This window comes from Scomber scombrus, chromosome 24 (genome assembly GCF_963691925.1).
Source record: "Scomber scombrus chromosome 24, fScoSco1.1, whole genome shotgun sequence".
In the NCBI taxonomy this organism is placed as follows: domain Eukaryota; kingdom Metazoa; phylum Chordata; class Actinopteri; order Scombriformes; family Scombridae; genus Scomber; species Scomber scombrus.
The window spans coordinates 7317435-7335382 of NC_084993.1; the positions used below are offsets into that span (position 1 = coordinate 7317435).

General features: G+C 42.9%; 1 protein-coding gene across 1 annotated transcript; it reads right to left on the reverse strand.

The window, feature by feature from the left end:
• Window positions 1-15267: 15267 nt before the first annotated feature.
• Window positions 15268-17948, reverse strand: LOC133976441 (thymosin beta-12). Its single transcript, XM_062414654.1, has 3 exons — window positions 17838-17948; window positions 16460-16572; window positions 15268-16269 (listed from the first exon to the last, which is right to left on the reverse strand). Exons 2-3 carry the CDS (start codon window positions 16557-16559, stop codon window positions 16238-16240), a joined length of 132 nt encoding a protein of 43 aa, XP_062270638.1. The 5' UTR covers window positions 16560-16572; window positions 17838-17948; the 3' UTR covers window positions 15268-16237.

A 17948-nucleotide genomic window follows, 5' to 3' on the forward strand; every position in this document is an offset into this window, starting at 1 on the left:
AAGTCACAGTAATTCCTCTTGAGCTTTTTCCTGGCACTTTGTGTACCCCCTGTCTGCTCGGTCAGCATACATGTCAGTGGGTGACAGTGTCACATAAATACTGAAAATGTAGGTGAGTCACGTCAACTCAAGGCCTGACAACAGCAGGAAACTAAACAAATAGGACTGGTTGGCCCTGAGATACCTCAAATCCCATCTGTGTGACTGTCTGTCCTTCTGTCTGCCATGATGTTATATAAGATCCAGCCTGAGGACTCCAAACAAAAACACACTGCATGAGCCTGACAGGACCTGCACATCTATCTGAAGTATCTTGCAACACCCCCCTATATCATATCAGCATTTTGTCAGTGTAGATTTGTGTGTGTGAGTGTATGTGTGTGTGTGTGCATGTTTTCTTAGACGGTCAGGTGGATACTGAGGGAGTCGGTGCCAATTAAGACACATGCCTACTCCTGATTCGGTTCATTTAGCATTCAACATTTGCCTGGTTTCCCTACACAACACTCACTGAAGGCTCATCCAAAAAACAAGACACTCAGTTTATTGTTAAAATAACATTATACAACAAATTCTGCATTGTAATAAGATTTCATCTCTAGTTTTAAGGCCAGATTTAGCTGCAAGTTAGTCAATTTGCATGGGAACTTCAAACATTATGCTCTTAAGCTAGCTGTTGAAATCTCCTTAACCATAAAAGCATCCTTAGCTCTTGTGGCTGTCAGGAACATGCACCAGCATGTCTCTTCTATTGAGAGTAACGAAAGAAAAAAAAAGTAAGCCGTCGCTGTGCAGAGAGCCTCCCGACATGCAGCTTTTACTGTAGCTAGAAGCACCAGTTGTCCTATTTATCGGCTCCGAGCCCGGCCTAGCAATCCATCTAAGCCATTCTGCCCCTCTGGCAACCGAGCGCTCCTGCTGCCGATCCCAGCCCAGCCCTGATATGACATAGATGTGCAAAAGCAAGAATCCATTTAGCAGTGCTGTTCCCGTCACTGTGCAAATTGATTAGCTTCTAATGGCTATGTGTTGTCTGTATAGGGCAATCTGGCCAGTAGATGCAGGAATGCGAGAGACAGCCAGTCTTTAACAGCCTATTGTCTCCCTATCAGATGCTGATGAGCTGACAGAGCCTGCCTTGTGGGGAAACTTGCGTTTTGACTCGACCACTATCTAATCTCATCACTTTGTGGAATGTAAATGTGATGTAAATGGTCGTATATTCATTGACAGACATATATTATTGACAGACCCTGCTTTACCTTTCAAGTTTGACTTATATTACACTTTAGCTGGAGGCACTTTAAAACAGCTCTTGTGTTTGTCACCACTTACTGTAACAATGTCAACAGATTTACTGCTCTATCAATCATCATGACTTCAGAATCGGTGCATACACTGTGGAGTCATTTTTTACATCCATCTTAAACTAATTAGTTTTTGATTTAAGGATCGTAATTTGAACCGCTCAGCCTACGATGGAAGGTAATTACTTACCTATGGTATTATGCAATGGCTCTGGATTTGTCTGCAGCCTGCACCAGTTCAGGTAAAACCAGAGTATTAGCAGGACTTTGTGTTACGGCATTGGATTACATTGACAGATCAAGATACAGATACATGCATACAGTACATGCATGTGCAAACAATATCTGCACTCTGACGTTGATAGACGGACACATTGATTACATACTGTACCCAGTTTGCAAATTATCATAAAGGAATCATTACAAGAACACTGCAGCTGATTCTAAACTCCAAACATCCCAACTCACTCAAATCTGATCCAGATCCAGCAGTTATACTTGAACCAGAGCTCACATTTGGTTCTAGTGTCAGAATATGACTTAAAATTGTCCCGCCAGATGTTTCCTGTGTTGAAAACAATTCTTCACAGCCTCAATAGCACTTGGAACAACACGCCCACCGGTTTGCAATACTAGGAGACAGGATTTTACAACAAGTTAGTGCACGATAAACAAATCGGCAAACACAGTGCCTTGATGGATATTGCATTGTGTTTTTGCGAAAAAGCGGTTAGGTTTCAGCGTGTTTTAATGTTTTTCTGTAGACCGTCAATCAAATAAATTAAATGGAATCGCCTAGGCTTCCAAAAGGGAAGTGAACCCATGCAATTCTTTTAGTTGGGATTAACATCTGTGTCCTTTAACATGTACATTCACCTTATAGTAAGCCATCTTGACATTGCTGACCTTTGAGGGACTGGAGAGTGGTTGAGTCCAAAATTGAGGAAGATATCATAGCAAATTAGCTGCATAGCAACATTTAGCTTCATTAAACCTCCTCGATCAGAGAATAAATTGCTTCACAACAGAGGCATGGTTGGTAGGTAGTTATGGGACAGTTTGATGGTACAAATGTTGTTGTTTTTTGGAGTTCCATACACCCAGGCAAACAAAATATGTCTTTCAAGAAATAATTGACAAGAATTTAGGAACAGAGTATAATGGAAAAGAAAGTCAGTGGTGTTAAACTGAACTTTACCTCTGAGCTCAGGTGAGCAACCATAACAAATCTCTTTAAATCTCATTATTATTACAGCGAGTTTGGTTTAAGACACAAAAACGACCTCACACAGACTGAGAAAACTCCGCCAGCAGACGACGACACATATCACTCCTCACAGTCACTTTTGACATTTAGTGGCAATGCGAAACCCATCCAGCTGTATCACGGCAGAAAAGTTTCGAATACCTCTTCGGGCTACAAGTGCAATTGTGTTGTTGTGGGAGATTTGTTATGGAAAGAGAGAGATGGAGGGTGGGCCTGTTTCTGGGAAGTAACCCTGCTCTGACCTCTGAGAAGAAGAAGCTGGGGGAGGGAGGACGAAGGAGGAGAGGAGGATTCTTTCTGTCCACACAACTTTCCCTCTCTCTCTCTCTTACTCTCTGTTTCTCATGTTAATCCCCTGCTTTTTCGTCTCAAGTTTCCCATCGGAGCTGAGGACCAAGTAATGTTCATAACAAGCCGTGGCAAGGAGAAAAAAGCCCTCTTAATCAAATGAAAACAAAGGGGGAGATCAACTTGGGATTCACTCCGTTGGCAGGAGTGCGGAGCCAGTTTCATTTTACACATCATCGTGCTCACAGCATTTTTTTAGGCTTCATTCTGCTGCTTTTGAGTAAAATAATTACCAAAGGAATTTTAGCCTCTAGGGGAAATATCATCCAACCATCTTCTCTCTTGTTCATGGATTTGTTATTCCGGCATGGCGGGGGCGCTCCAGTCCTCGGTCAGCCTCACACGGCTGACATTCCCTCTTATCCCACGTCAGTTATTCCCGCCTACATCCTAGCGAGGCCTGAACAACATCGCAATGCTAATCTATTGTGTAACAGATGGGATAAAACCCTGTGTTTCCTCTTTGCCAATCTAAACATTTACATTCTGTTGAGAGCAATTTCAGTATTTGAGGCCTGTATCTGGGTTTACACTTCTCTTCTCAGATGTGGCTCACCGCTTCTATTGCACATACTGCGTGCATTCATCCATGCCACAATAAAGAGTAATTTTAGAATTCGGCTCCTATCAGAAAATGAAACAAATCAGCTGTTTTTGGAAAAGCGAGACAAGCTGCTGTCACGGTTTGAACAACACCATTTGATTGACATTTCAGGCTGAAGCAATATCAGCTCTTATTGCTTGTGGTTAACAGTGATCATCTGGGATTTTTTGGTGCGTTTTTTTTTACATGAGTGGTTTTGGTTTTGGTTATGTGATGTTCTGTTTTGTGAGTTGAAGTGTCAAACCGTTGGTGTGAAATATATGCTAAAGGACTTGTTTGAACAAAATCCTGCACACCTGTTTGTTCACCTACAGTAACTGCAGATCTCTTCTCTGTAATTTACATGAATGATATACAGGACAGATGTCGTGTTTTAGTACAAAAACAGATAATTAAGACGTGGTGGTACAGTATATGAATGTGGATCTCATTGTTGTCAAAATTTGTCTTAATCCTGCCATGCTGAGACAATCCCCAAAACAACAACGCTGTGCCAAAGCGTGCACGCCGAGGCTCTGCAATGAAGCGGCTTCTGCAACGCTTACACATGAGCACTGACGCCATTGTTGTGCCCGTCTTGGCGCCGTGCCTACGCTGGGGCACAGGGAGTTTTTGGGAGCAAAGCAGGGCACAGGGAACAATAGGGGTGTGGGTGGCGTTTGGATCTCAGCCCACAGTGCCAGTTGCCAGGGTGGGTCATGTGCCAAATCTGGACACAAAGAGGGTGAGTTGGTACTCAACTGGGCAGGAGTCCAGTTGACGGTGGAGGTAGGGGGGGGGCGAGGGAATGTAGGCACACGTCTGACCAAAGCCTTTATGTAAGGAGGGGGGGCCTCAACGGACAAAAAGACACAGAGACCGGCTGTTTCACCCTGCAAAGACGGTGAGGCACTCAGGCATCTGGGATTCTATTCACCCAGCAACGGCTAAAATCTTCGAAAGTGAGCATTTGAGGGTATTACAGCAGCTTGTGGGTAGTCCTGTTTGCTGATTTGAAGTACAAGCAGAGCGGCATTAGCATGTGTGTTTCAAATATCAGCATCTGTGTGCAGCCATACAGATCCTCATTTGGGCATTCTCATCTCTCATTGGTTCCTTTTCCACAGTGGTGTAACCTCTTCACATTATGTCCCTTTCGGTTTGTTTTCATGGGAAGCATCTTTCACCATAAACAAATGCTCTGCCCACTACAATAATTTGTTAAACCTGTTCAGAACAACACAGTTTCACCTTTGATACTCAGGTGGAGGAAACTTGGCAGAAAGGAGGGCAGCTGAGCCAAAAGCATTGCACCCAAAAAACAGGAAGAGCAATCAGCTCCTTGACTTCCTTGTGCAGCAACAATAGAAAAAATGAGACCAGCAGCTTTTGTTTTGGAGGACAGAACCTGCCGAGGCCATGAGAGCTGGTTTCTTTATCCAAAACTATTCCATTAATAGAAACAAAAGACTCTATATCTACTTAGGCAAATTATCACTGTCTGTACTTTGACTACGTCTGTGTACACTGTAAGTAAATCAGGTCTCATTATCTTTATTGATTAATTGTTGCCCCAGATAGCTCACATTGTATCAGTGAGTCAGAGTCTGGTCAAGCTTCAAAAGAACAATAAAACATTACGTTGCAACCTGTGACAGTTAAGTCATCTCTTTTAGAGATCCAATATATCAATAAACAGCTGACCAAAACATGCACCCTTGCATGCAGTCCATTACACTTCCTCAGTGTTAATGGGTGAAATTAAACTGCAGTGTAGGACATTTTTCATAAAAAATGAGCAGACAGCATCTTGTTTTTTGCTACACAGCGAGTTTCCACATTAGTTTCCCCTTTGATACGCAGTGTTCACTTTGAGCAACACGGGCCCTAATGAGGAAGCATCAACTGAGAGAATACATCAGGTAAGATACATTTGTTATTTAGCAGTAAGACCCAAAGGACAGCGACGAGCCCACATTTATGTTGCCATGGAGACAGCGTATAGACCACTCTGACTCAAGCCACACATGATGGGGACAGCATGACAGTTACTGCGTGTATCATTTAACCGTTAGTCAAAACGCAGCCCTCTAAATGTGTTTAAATGTAATGAAGTGTTGCACAAGCTTACATTTATTCTGTATATTTAATTTACATCATTTTGACATGCGACAGTCATTACATCATATATCATGTTCCTCCTTCTTATCAACTCTCAAAAATAATCCTTTAACCAGAAGCTGCACCCTCTTTTTAGAGCTCTGACATCCTGTGACATTTAAAATTGAGTTACTGGTACGTGTCTCTCTCTCTCTCTCTCTCTCTCTCTCTCTCTCTCTCTCTCTCTCTCTCTCTCTCTCTCTCTCTCTCTCTCTCTCTCTCTCTCTCTATCTTTTTTTAGACAGCAAACTAATTCTGAAACGCTGCTGTGAGTGTGAGAGGAATTAAAGTCCAGCCACACATCCCTTTTTGGACTAAGAGTACACAAAAGGCCTTATTCATAAAATGAAATAATAAAATAAAAAAAAACAGGACTGGAAAGGCATGCTGGGACATTCAGAAGGCTGAGGAAGCTGAGCAGATCTTGGCTGCAATGTGGGCTCATTCCTCCACGTGGGGTAAAAACCTCATAGGATCCTGGAAAGAAGAAAAAGAAGCCTTGCAACATAGCGGGTTTGGGTTTGACCTCTGACCTCTGGCAACATTAAACTGGACTGAGACCACATCTGACAGCTCACTATCCAGATTACAGTGGGTTTGGTTGCTGAGGCCTAGGAAATCGACTCCAAATCAATTTTGTAAAATAGTGTGATAATAATAAATCTCATAGTCAGTTTATCCCTGCTGGGATATTGAATTCACTCACCGCCAACTACTGGGGTCAAAGGTCAGGCACCAATCCAAGGAGACTGAAGAGATTCTGAAACAAACATTCCTGACCACGAGCACTCTCGCTGAAGGATGATCTCCTTCGTACAACACCGCTACGCCTGCACACAACTTTTCTATTGTAATCAGATATTCCTCACAAATGTCTCGGGACATGTAAAGTCTTTGAAGTTTCAAACAAGCACCATGGAGAGGTGATAATTGGTTATATATTCAACATCCTATTCTTCAGTATAACATTTGTGCTTTGCCAAAATGAGCGTTCTCAATGAGAGTATTGACTTCCCTAAGACAAAACAACATGTGGTCCAGAATTCCATGAATGCCTGGAGACTGGTAAATTAGTTTTTTGTGTTGCTGCACGTCTGTCTTGACGTCCTTGACTGAGCTGGATGGTTGACAGCGAAGGCTACGGCTGACCTCGAGCTCAACAAAATGCTGGCCAAGAATCTCAGCTCTGCTACAAGAAAACAAGTAAATTTGATACATTTAAAGGAATGACTTTCAGATTTCCCCCGTCTTCTTTCACTTTTCAAAGCTGTAAGAAGTTACTTGCTACTTTAGGATTGGTTTACATTGTGATAATGAGGAAATAAATGTGTGTGCTGTGCTGTGCTGTGCTGTGCTGTGCTGTGCTGTGCTGTGCTGTGCTGTGCTGCCAACTGTGCCAAGGCCTGTAAACGTGTGTGTTATAGTAATGATATTATGAAGTTTCCAGTGTAGGTCAAAGCTTCTTAAAATAAAGTATTCATGAACAAACAACTTTCAGACATAGCCGAGAGAAAATGAGCTGTGAGATCAACGGTGTCATTAAATTTCAATGCACACACCCCCATCGTCCTGTTTCTCAGATGTAAAAGCCTCAATAAATCGCAGGATGAGGCAAAACCTTCCACTAACGAGAGGGAAAGCTGCCAATTCTTGCTCTTTAAATCCTCTTGGCATTCATGAGAGTGTGTTTGGGTTTGTGGGTGTGAATGCAGGTGTGTGTGTGTGTGTAATAATCTGTCTCGTCTATTCAGTTCTCAGCACAACAGACTAAACAGCCTTGCTATCCCATTTCCCTGTGTACATATGAAGGTAGCCATAATGTATTCAGCTCAATTATGCTGTATTTCAATCCATCTCTGAACCCAAATATCTGCAACCAGGACTGCTTCCAATAAAACCCCGATTTACATCATCAAATGACAAGCTTGACATTTTAGAAAATACTATTATTTAATTTGTTTCCAAGAGTTAGAGGAGGAGATCGATACCAATCTTCTCATCTAACTGAGCCAACACAAAGTCTAAACCTGGAAGGTATCGTGTATTCCAAAGATCACCACAGCTGCTGCTGGTTTTGTGGGTTAAAACACATTACAACACCATTAGCTGTATGTTTATCTCACACTATCAGCATAATCTATTTGGCACACAGTTTATTTATGTTGCTTTGATACATATCTTAATTTTTTTTATGGCTTCCGGGCAACAAACAGATACAAATTCTCCTGATCCTGAGATCACCTATCAAAACCTTAACGATCTTTATGGATAATGGTGATAATATGAGGAGTAATGCTTTGATTTCTGAACGCTGCCAACTCCTTGTAGAATGGCAGGAGTCCAGCTTCCTTGTTTTTTATACCTTGCACTGTAAGTTGTACTGCTTTGCAGTTGTTGACACGACTCCAAGTTGACCTTGGCCCAGCGTGACTCATTGCCATGCCAGCAGGCGTTATCGCCACTGGACCGACCTCGCCAACGGGAAATAAAAAATAAACACCATGGCAAACAGCTATGAGGTTAAGTGGATTAAGGGTGCGGCGTCTGAGATTCAATCACAACTGTGAATGTCGGTGTGCGCGTCAGATCTCTGTGTTAAAACATATTTAATTAAACTGGACTAAATTCCCCCGAGCTCTCCGTGCGTCTGCAACTCACACCACCTAACATATGATTCATTAAAGCCTACGGTGATAGTATCCTGGATGCATTTCAGACCTCAGCGAGGTGTTACACAATGAAGCCTTTAAGCAATATTGTTTGAGCAACTCTGCAAGCCCCATGTCACACACTCCATATGATGTAAAACTATAAGGAGGCTTTTAAGGTCTCCCTCAAGATGAAAATAAGATGAGGAACAGTGCACTAGGCGGTTTTGACTTCCAACTTGAGCGGCGCAGTATGAGCATGCCATTAACCTCAGGGCCTCGAAACGAAGATAATGAACTGACAGACGGGAAAAAGCACATTTTACGTGTTTCTCTGTTACTCATGTTTGTAATAATAACTGCTCCTCCAGGCTAGTGCAGAACAATTATAAGAAGCTTTATCAACATCACAATATGGCCTGCTGCAATATTTGTTAAACCAGAAATGAAAATGAGAAAAATTATGTAAAAACTATAATTCCCTCTAATATCACAAATCATATCGCAGTTGCAATATCAGTCAAAACAATTGGATTTTATTTCAAAATGGTTCAGCTGTTCTCCAGGCCATGTACACAGCAGAACAGAGAGCTAGTGTCAGGCACAGACCATGATAGACAGATTAAATTACCAGTATGACTCCACCCTGACAATACAGACACAACTGACTAATTTGCACCTCCACTGAGAGAAACCATTCATTCCTGGTTTAATTTGAAACCAGCAGCATGAGAGAGCCAGCCATCCTATTTTCTATCAAATGCAATAAGGGCACATGAAGACACCCACAGCTTGAGTCAGGACAGTGTGAAGCTTTGGTGCCTTTCCAAAAATGGAATCATCAATCAGCGTTTGTGCAACACAAACAGTGTGAGCTGAAAGGACGGCCTCGGGCATTTCACCTGCATGCGTAGAGCTGCAGAGTCAAGAACATTATGAAATAGTAATAAATCAGTGTGATCCACAGGTTCTATAAGATGAGGCATATAATTTCAAACTTATGTGGAACTTTATCCATCCATTCATTAGATCTCTTATCTGGATCAAAACAGAAAGGTAGCAAGCAAAGATAAGATACTTCTTTATCTACATATAAAACCTACAAGCTATGCAAGGATATGTATATCATCATGTCAGCTTTAGTTTAACAGTCATAACAACCACCTTGGCTACCTAGTGGTTAAGACACATAACATATAACTTCAGCATTGCAGGTGTGATTCCAGCTGTGGACACAGGATTACTGTGCAATAAAGGCAAAAGGCCAAAAACAATGAAAGAAAAGAGAAGGATAGATAAGTACGCTGAATAATTAGCACAATAATATCAAGATTTACTTGATTCCTGTCCCTTAACCTGGAATTATAGTTCTGTGAAAAAACATCAAATCATTTCTCCAGATGTATGCAGACAGAGGTGACCATGTACTCGCTTAAATCAGCGTTACGTCGTGTGGCCTGTCACGTCGATTATGTCTGTTGGTGCATCCAACCCAGAGACAGGTTTGAAATGGGGAAATAAACATTCATATATTAAAGGAACAACCACATGGACTTCCTCGGATGATACTTGTGCAAGTTTGTGAATTCCTCAGCCTCGGAGATAAAAAAGCCCACAAGGGAAGCTAATTTTAACCGCTTCCTTCAGTGGTCTCCATCCTCATTACCACAAATCAGCCGATAAATGAAAAGCTTCACCTACATATTCTGCCTTTAAAAAACAGCTGGAAACAAGGTGCAACCATGTCAACTGCCCACCATATTATTAATAATGCTAATATGACATGTTATGGATTACCTGTAAGAAAAACCAGCACACTTAGAGCTCGTAATGAGTGGACACTGAAGCAGGGTGGATCTCTAGTTGAAAGGTTTCCTTGATGTTGTGCTCTGTGCTGCTGCATATTTGTCCCATGCTGATTAATCAAACTCAAATAAGGACATGGCATGACAAAAGCTCGTTATTAACATGGGGGCAGTAATTAAGCAGCGCTCTTCTGGGACTGGCAGGGTAATTAACGCTCATGATCAACATTCTTCCGCAGAGCAACCTGGCCTTGGAGAGTCTCAGGGTGCTACAAGATTCCCAGGTTGAGAATTTTTTTTTTTATTAATCTGCTGAATTGGATTGAGCGGAAAAAGATTGTTAAAAGGCCACTGATTATAGTTCAAATCACATCAAATTGGTCAAGCCCATGAAAGAATTGATTGTTTATATGATCAAAAAAAGGTGCCAAGAAACAGTCCCTGCTCATGTTCAAAAATTGACAATATTTGCAATTTCCTGTTTATTACAGTCTGTATCAGAAGACTTAATTCTGCTAAGTCCACCCAAAGAAACATGTGACTTTTATTTTGAGAGACGTGAAAAGGAGAAGTAAGCACTTTTAGAAATGCCGAACAAATTACAGTAGCTGAACTAAAAAACATGTATTTCAAGGAGCAGGAAATGAGTCTTTTGGGAAAGCATTCATTGATGATATTTTAGATGTTTTTGCTACTTCGGCATTTCCTTAATGTACTTGCAGATGGACTGGACATCTTCCACTCAGTGAAATATCAAACAGCAGCATGGAAAGTGGCACAATTACAGCAATCAAAGGGTTGTGGTACTGTACAGACAGAAACAAGTCTTATAGAGAATTTATCTCTGTGATGTTTTATAAAAGAGAAACCAAAAGTGTCAGGTGTCTGCTGCAGCAACATCATCTCTTGTGAAGAGAAAGAGGAGAGACAGTGAGTGGGCCAGATCTTTGCCTGCGGCGAGAGGGGTAGGAGGAGGAGGAGGAGGAAGAGGGGGACGTGTGTGGTGATGGTGGTGGGTGGGTGGGTGGGGGGGGGGTGCGTCTCGTCTGCAGTGTGGCGGCCACAGCCTCTCCGCTCGGAGGAAATGTCAAAGCTGTCGCTCTGTATAAGCCCTCAGGAGAGCAGCCACTGAGAGCTCCTCTGTGTTTTCGCCAAGGTGACTCACATGAAAAGTGAGGCGCACATGCATCTCTTCATCGGATCAGCCGTTTCCTGAATGCAGCATTGTTGCAGAAAGTGCAAGTCACACTCAGTCACTTCTTTGTTCACACCTAAGAGTGGATATTTTCGGGACCACCTCATCAAGAGTGGATCTGACACCCTGTGATGTGCTGTGCTATAGCTCTGCTGTCTGTGCTGCAGCATTGATTCTGTGCGATGCTTTGGCTAATGCATTTACAAGCAATAGGGAACGCCAACACCATTTAAATGCTATTGATTGGGGCCCCACCTGGGGCCAGAGTAATAGGACATGTCTGGGATGATCAACCCAAGCTATAGTCTGTCAGCTCAGCCTGCTGCAGCTGTGTGTAATGTCCGACCACGCCCGTTCTCTTTCCCATTGACCCTTAACCAGCCGGCTGTGTGTTTTATGCACCAGTTTAATTAGTGGTCACAGTAACACACTTTTACAAATCCACAAGATCTGTTGTAATCATTTATGCAAGAGTGTGAGAGAGAGAGAGAGAGAGAGCTAGCATTGATATTACAGGTGGTGAGAGGTTATTTTTGTACTTCCTGTTACCAACAGTGCATGTCTACTCTGTTTTAAGTGTTGGTTTGTATGTGTGTTTGTTTGTGTTTTGTAGCTCTTTGTGTGTTTAGTCAGAAATGTGCTAAAAAAAAAAAAAGTGAGTTCCTGCTTCCCTGATCGAGCTCTGGATGCAGAACAGCACTTATCTATAAACACACTGCACCAAAAAAAAAAAAGGAAGCGCTGATGAAACATTTTGAGGCCTGTGCTAGTGTGTGAAGATCTGCACACATTGCTTACTTCTCAGTTGTTGGTCAGTGATATTTCTGCTAATGTTTCATGCCAGGTTTAGTTGTGCAGATTTTTATCACAGTAAAGTGATTCACAGACTGATATAAAACAAGAAACAAGGAAATAGACCAATCACATAAGGGGAAATCCCCTACCGGATTTAACAGGTAAACAGAAGTAGCACAGTTAGAGAAAACATCACAAGACAGATTCAGTCTCTTATGCTGCTACTACGCTTGTTGATTTGCAAAGATGGGTAGTTATGCAATATTACTACCTTAAAAACTAATAGAGATCTGCCTTTATGTAACTACAGTCATCCTTTTATGAGCATCACCAAAAACTAAACTAAAAACTACAAACCAAATCTAACAATAATCATTCAATAGCTCAGTTTGAGGATTCCAGCCAGCTTTAGTTTCCTCCATAGGATGGTTGGGGAGTCCCTGAGCACTTTGATAGCTGTATAAGATTACACTCTGAAGTCAAATCCTATGAGCTCACACACACACACGCACACACAAATGGCCCCTGACCCTTATAACATGGCAGCTCATACCTCATGTGCTTGTCATTTCTTTGCCATATGTCGATGAAAAAGCACCTGTGCTCAGCATTTGAATCCGATGACTAACAAAGCAGCAGGAGTGGTGACAAGTGTTGGATATATGTATACATGCTGGGCTTCTTTATATGTGCAGCTAACTTGGCTTCTCTCTTTCTATGCTTTTTTTTTGTATTGCTGGTCTTTCATCAGCGGAGTAACCAGAAGCAACAATGAGGTCACAGAGAGATATGGTTCGGACAGGAAACTGCAACAATAACACAAACAATCCCCTCACAAACATGTTTTTCCTGTTTGCTCTTCCCTCTCTGCAGCTTTGACGGCCAATCACATGTTGGTTATCTCACAGTGCATTAACTGTAATGGTCAAGTGATCACGTTTGCTCGATGGCAGGCACGCCGGGCTTCACTAGCAAAGCCAAATGAAGCCATGGATGGGTAGATGCCATCCACTGCAGACCCAGTGATTGTTTCTGCTGGTCGGCTCTGTGGAATGTACCTGTACAGGTTGTTCAGCAGGTTTGCCATGTTCACTATCTTAGAATCAAATGTCATGGTAATTCATCAAGTAGTTGTTGTTTCACTCAAACAACAAAACAAACAAAACAAATATGAACCTCAGGGTGGTGTAAAAGGATACAATGCCTTGCAAACATGAAAGCCCAATCATTCTAGTAGCCAAAAACTAGCCATACCTACTGGTTACCTACAGTAGACAGATGCCAGCAAGTTCAAGAGCACAAAGAAGCACAATCCCCCAGTGCAACAGCTAATGGAGCTTCAACAATGGTATGTTTGCCTGGCAACCATTAATCAATCCCTCAGTAAATGAGGCCAGTTTCAAAGACGTGCCTTTAGTGCAGCGACAAGAGGCTGCAGGAGACAGATGGCCACACATAGCTAAAGACAGACCACAGAGCAGAATGTGCTGCGTTCTTAATCTCCACACTATTAAACATACACCAACAGGACAGGTTTGATGACGGTGTGCAGTGTGCTTGCCAGGGAGAAACAGCCTCCGCGTGGATAACAAGCATCCGACCGCCCAACCACAAGAAGTGACTCAGCAGCAGCTGTTGCCATGGGTTACCATGCAGGACACCCATAGCATACCCAACAAGCTTACACATCCGACCGCCCTCCACGTTCCCCCCCACCCACCCTCTTTAAAGCAGCAGACAGTGACTCCACCCCATCTGCTGCTCCACCTGAATTCCGCTGTCACTTTCTCAGGAGGCTCTGATGCAGGCCTGTGTGGAGCCACGCAGCATGCAGAGGAGAGGCAGAGACAAATGGGAGATGGGAGGTGTTAATCCCGTCTGAGCGAGGATGTGGACGGCCCCCATGAGAACAAGGCCGCTGCTGCCAGGCTTTGCAGTCTCCCTGCACTATACACTAACCTCCTCCAATGTAGATTAATGCCTTATTAAGAGCAACTGACTTAAAACCAATCCACTTACACTAACATGTTAAGATTTGTCGACTATTACGTGGCCTGAGATCAATCACACCATCAGTGAGGGAAGAAGGTAGCTACTTTGTGATGTCTCCCTCTTTGCTGGGTGATCGCAGCTGTTCGTCACAGGAAACGCACTCACAAGTGAGACGCTGTCACATAGACGCACCTTGACTTGCTTGAAAAATGAATCTGTGACCCGTGTGTGGTCAGCAATACATACAATGCACGTCGTTTACAAGAAATGACTGCAATGTCATGCTAATGACATTAAGGCTTTGTAGGCGGTGGCTAATTTAGGACGAAGGCAGTTTAAGGACGCAGGGCTGAGTAAATCTCCTGCTAAGGCTACACCATGTATTCTGGGTCAGGGCAGGCTGTCTTATAAGCCACTGCTCCCCACTGCATAAAAACACCTGTGCAATGTAAGTGAACCATGCATCAGTACTTAAATTCCTTCTATTTTTTACCATAAGTCTTTTAAAGGAAAGGGTGCAGGCAAAAAATGCACTGTTTGGGATTAACCTGGATGAACGCATCCTGTGTTATTCATGTATATTCTATTAAATTGCTCCCTATAGCTTGTAGCTTGTGGCTTTAAATGATCAAAGTCCCCCTGCTGTGTTCTTCAGGAAGCAGACCATTTTGTTCCCATGGTTGGAGTGAGTCTGCAGTAATCACTAGCTTTTTAAATGAGCTTTGTGCTGACAGCGCTGTTCCCAACTTCTTCAAGGAGAAGAACTTCATCAGGTGGTCTAACAAGTTGCTTTCATTTCTTCTCCCTCACTGCGCACACACACACACACACACAAAAGCAAAATTGATCCCCTGTGCTGGTAAATCCCTGCGTGGCTTGCTCTGGAGAAGTTTATCCCTTCAACAGTGCACAGCCTCATCCTTTAAGTAATGCTGAAGGATTGTTTGGCAGCTGAAGAGTGGAAGCTAGTGTGAAAAGTGGGTTAGACAAAGACGAGCAATTCTGCCTGGAAAATGAAGCTGTGACAATATTACGTAAATATTAGTGAAACTGGAGTGAGGCTTTTAAAGTGTGATAAAAAGGTGCAGCGAATGTTGGGTGAAGCGTGGACAAATAAATGTCTTGGAATGTGTGTGGCATAGCCGGAGGAATCACTTCTCAGCACACTTCTTAGTAACAAATTCTTTTTTATTACAACATTTCACGGTTTTCCATTTCGGGTAATGGTTTGTGGCAGATTAACATGACTGCTGGGACTTTACAAAACTGCAAAGAATTTGATCTACGGTTGAAAGCAAACACATGGAATCAATTGCCGGTGTTTTGTTGTTCTTTAAAACTTTTTTTCCCACATTTGTTATAATTCAGAGACAGAGATTGCAACACAAAAGCTATCCCGAATCACTCTGACAAAAATGGCCAAAGTACGTTACAATTTAAACCTTATAAATAAGGTCCACTTGAGTATCTCCCAGATCTAGATGGAATCCGTTACATTTTTATTTTTTTTTAAATCCATGTGTACATACAAAAGAAAAAACATTGTGACAGTCAACAGTATCAATTTTGGGGGCATTTACATTTTGGCCAGCGTACAAACAAAGTTGTGCATTTCCGAAAATTAGAAGACGAAAAAACCAATAAAAAAAAGAAAAAAGCTTGACGCCCCAGCTTTGGCGCAAAAGCGGCCACACAGGAAGTTGGGTGTTGGTGGTGGCGGTGGTGGTGAGACGATGATGAGCTTCCTGGGATGCAAACCTCGTCCCTCACGCCTCTCTGCTGCACTTCACTCTGATGTTGGTCGTTAAGGTGGTGCTGGAGAGGAGATGTACGCCTCTGGGACCATCTTGTCAGTCCGTCCTCCCTCCGCCTCAGACGAATCTTCCCTCATCTCCCCAAAAAGACGAGCGCATCACATGAAGGTGGTTCAAGGTGGCATTTGCTGAGGGGACGGGGGCCGACTGCCCGGGCGAAGGCATCATCTGTCGTCCCGCGGACTGTGCAGCTTGGTTATTGTTGTCGTTTCATAATTTCGGTTACAAAATTATACAGCTAAAAGAAGTGACTGAAAACAAGGCAATGCAGGGGCGGGTGGGGGGGTGGGGGGGTGTACAGTGCATGACGGGAGGGAGGGGCTTCACGACGTTGCAGCCTTCTCCTGTTCAATGGCTGTGGAGGGAGAGAAAAGGAGAGGTGAAATTCCCACAAAAAATGGTTAAAAATGAAGAGAAAATATGATGTAATAACCTCCCTTGCTGCTCCTCCCACACACACACACACACACACACACACACACACACACACACACACACACACACACACACACACACACACACACACACAGGAATTTGATCCTTACTTTCTTTTGAAGGCAGGGGATTCTTCTCCTGCGTCTCTGTCTTCTTCAGCTTGGTCTTGTCGAAGCTGGTCACTTCTGAGATATCGGGCTTGTCACTCATTATTGCAGTTGGTCTGTGGAAGCAGAGAATAAGCAGAGGGTGAGACAGACAGGCAGACAAACAGACAGACAGGCAGACAGACAGACAGACAGGCAGACAGGCAGACAGCATATAACTAGTTCCAGTCTTATAACTGCACCACTGACCACATTAAAGCTCCAAGGTATTAATGCGCAAACTACAGGTGCTTGTGCGTCACCTGTGTGCTTCTGGAAGAATATTAATGTAAAAATATCTAATAGAAAAAACTCAGAGGAGCAGTTTGTAAGCAGTCGAAGGGCGTTGCCTAAATCTCAGTGGCCAAAAAAAAAAATAAAAAATCATTTTTAACTACATGCGCACCGCAGACTACTTTTCTCTCTAATGTGCTCAACTGTGTCCGCCTTCTTTTGTTCGCCCTCGGCTCTGCCCGGTGTGATTTGACTGCCATCCATCCCGTTATCCAACACGAAGCCCCGGGATGTTGCAGACAGGGGACTGGCTGCTACACACAATGAAGCCAGTTCAACCAGATATTTACATAACAATAGGAGTTCCCATGCTGGGTAGACCGAGCAAAACGCATTCCAAAAAAAAAAAAAAAAAAAAGAGGGGAAAAAAGATGACTGCCTGTTTGTGTGTTGATATTCTTTCAAAAACGATCTTAGAATAATAAAAATGATTATATCTATATAATCTACAGGTAAAAATCTTGATTCATGTGTGTCCACGCAGGGGCTTTCCACATGGACGCTGTGCAACATCCGCAAATTCACTTGTCACGTAGCCTACTTCTCCCCTTGGGGCGCAATCTGAAGGAACCACCGCCCAGATTGGCATTTTGCTCAATCATCTTGCTCTCAACATCCAAGTTCAACTCCGAAAAAATCCCCCAAAAAATATCTCCTCATACAAACCTCAACCGTGCGTGCTCGTACACAAATAAAGCACCGAGAACGCCTTAAGCCATCATTTTAATAACGGAGCCAGACTCACACTCGATCACAAACGACAACAAAGGAAACGGGCTGATATGCATACATGTGTGCGCCTAACACAAAGACATGCCACACATGCCTGCCATCCTGTCATATTTCACATTTCTCTCTGCTATTATAATAAAATAACACATTTAAGACACATATCATCTCATCTTTTGTGCTTCGTCATGTATTTGGCACAACATTCCATATTGAAGCATTAATTATTATATTTCTCACATTTATATAACAGTATTACTCTTAAAGTTGCAGACAACAAAGCACAAAGAGTGACTTATATGATGTGAATAGAGCTTACCGAGGTGTGGTCTGATGAGTAGAAGGTCTCTGGTCAGTGCGTTGCAGCAGTAGTGGTGCGTCTTTGCGCAAGCATTAGATATAGTCAGAAATATGCTAATGAATCTGACAT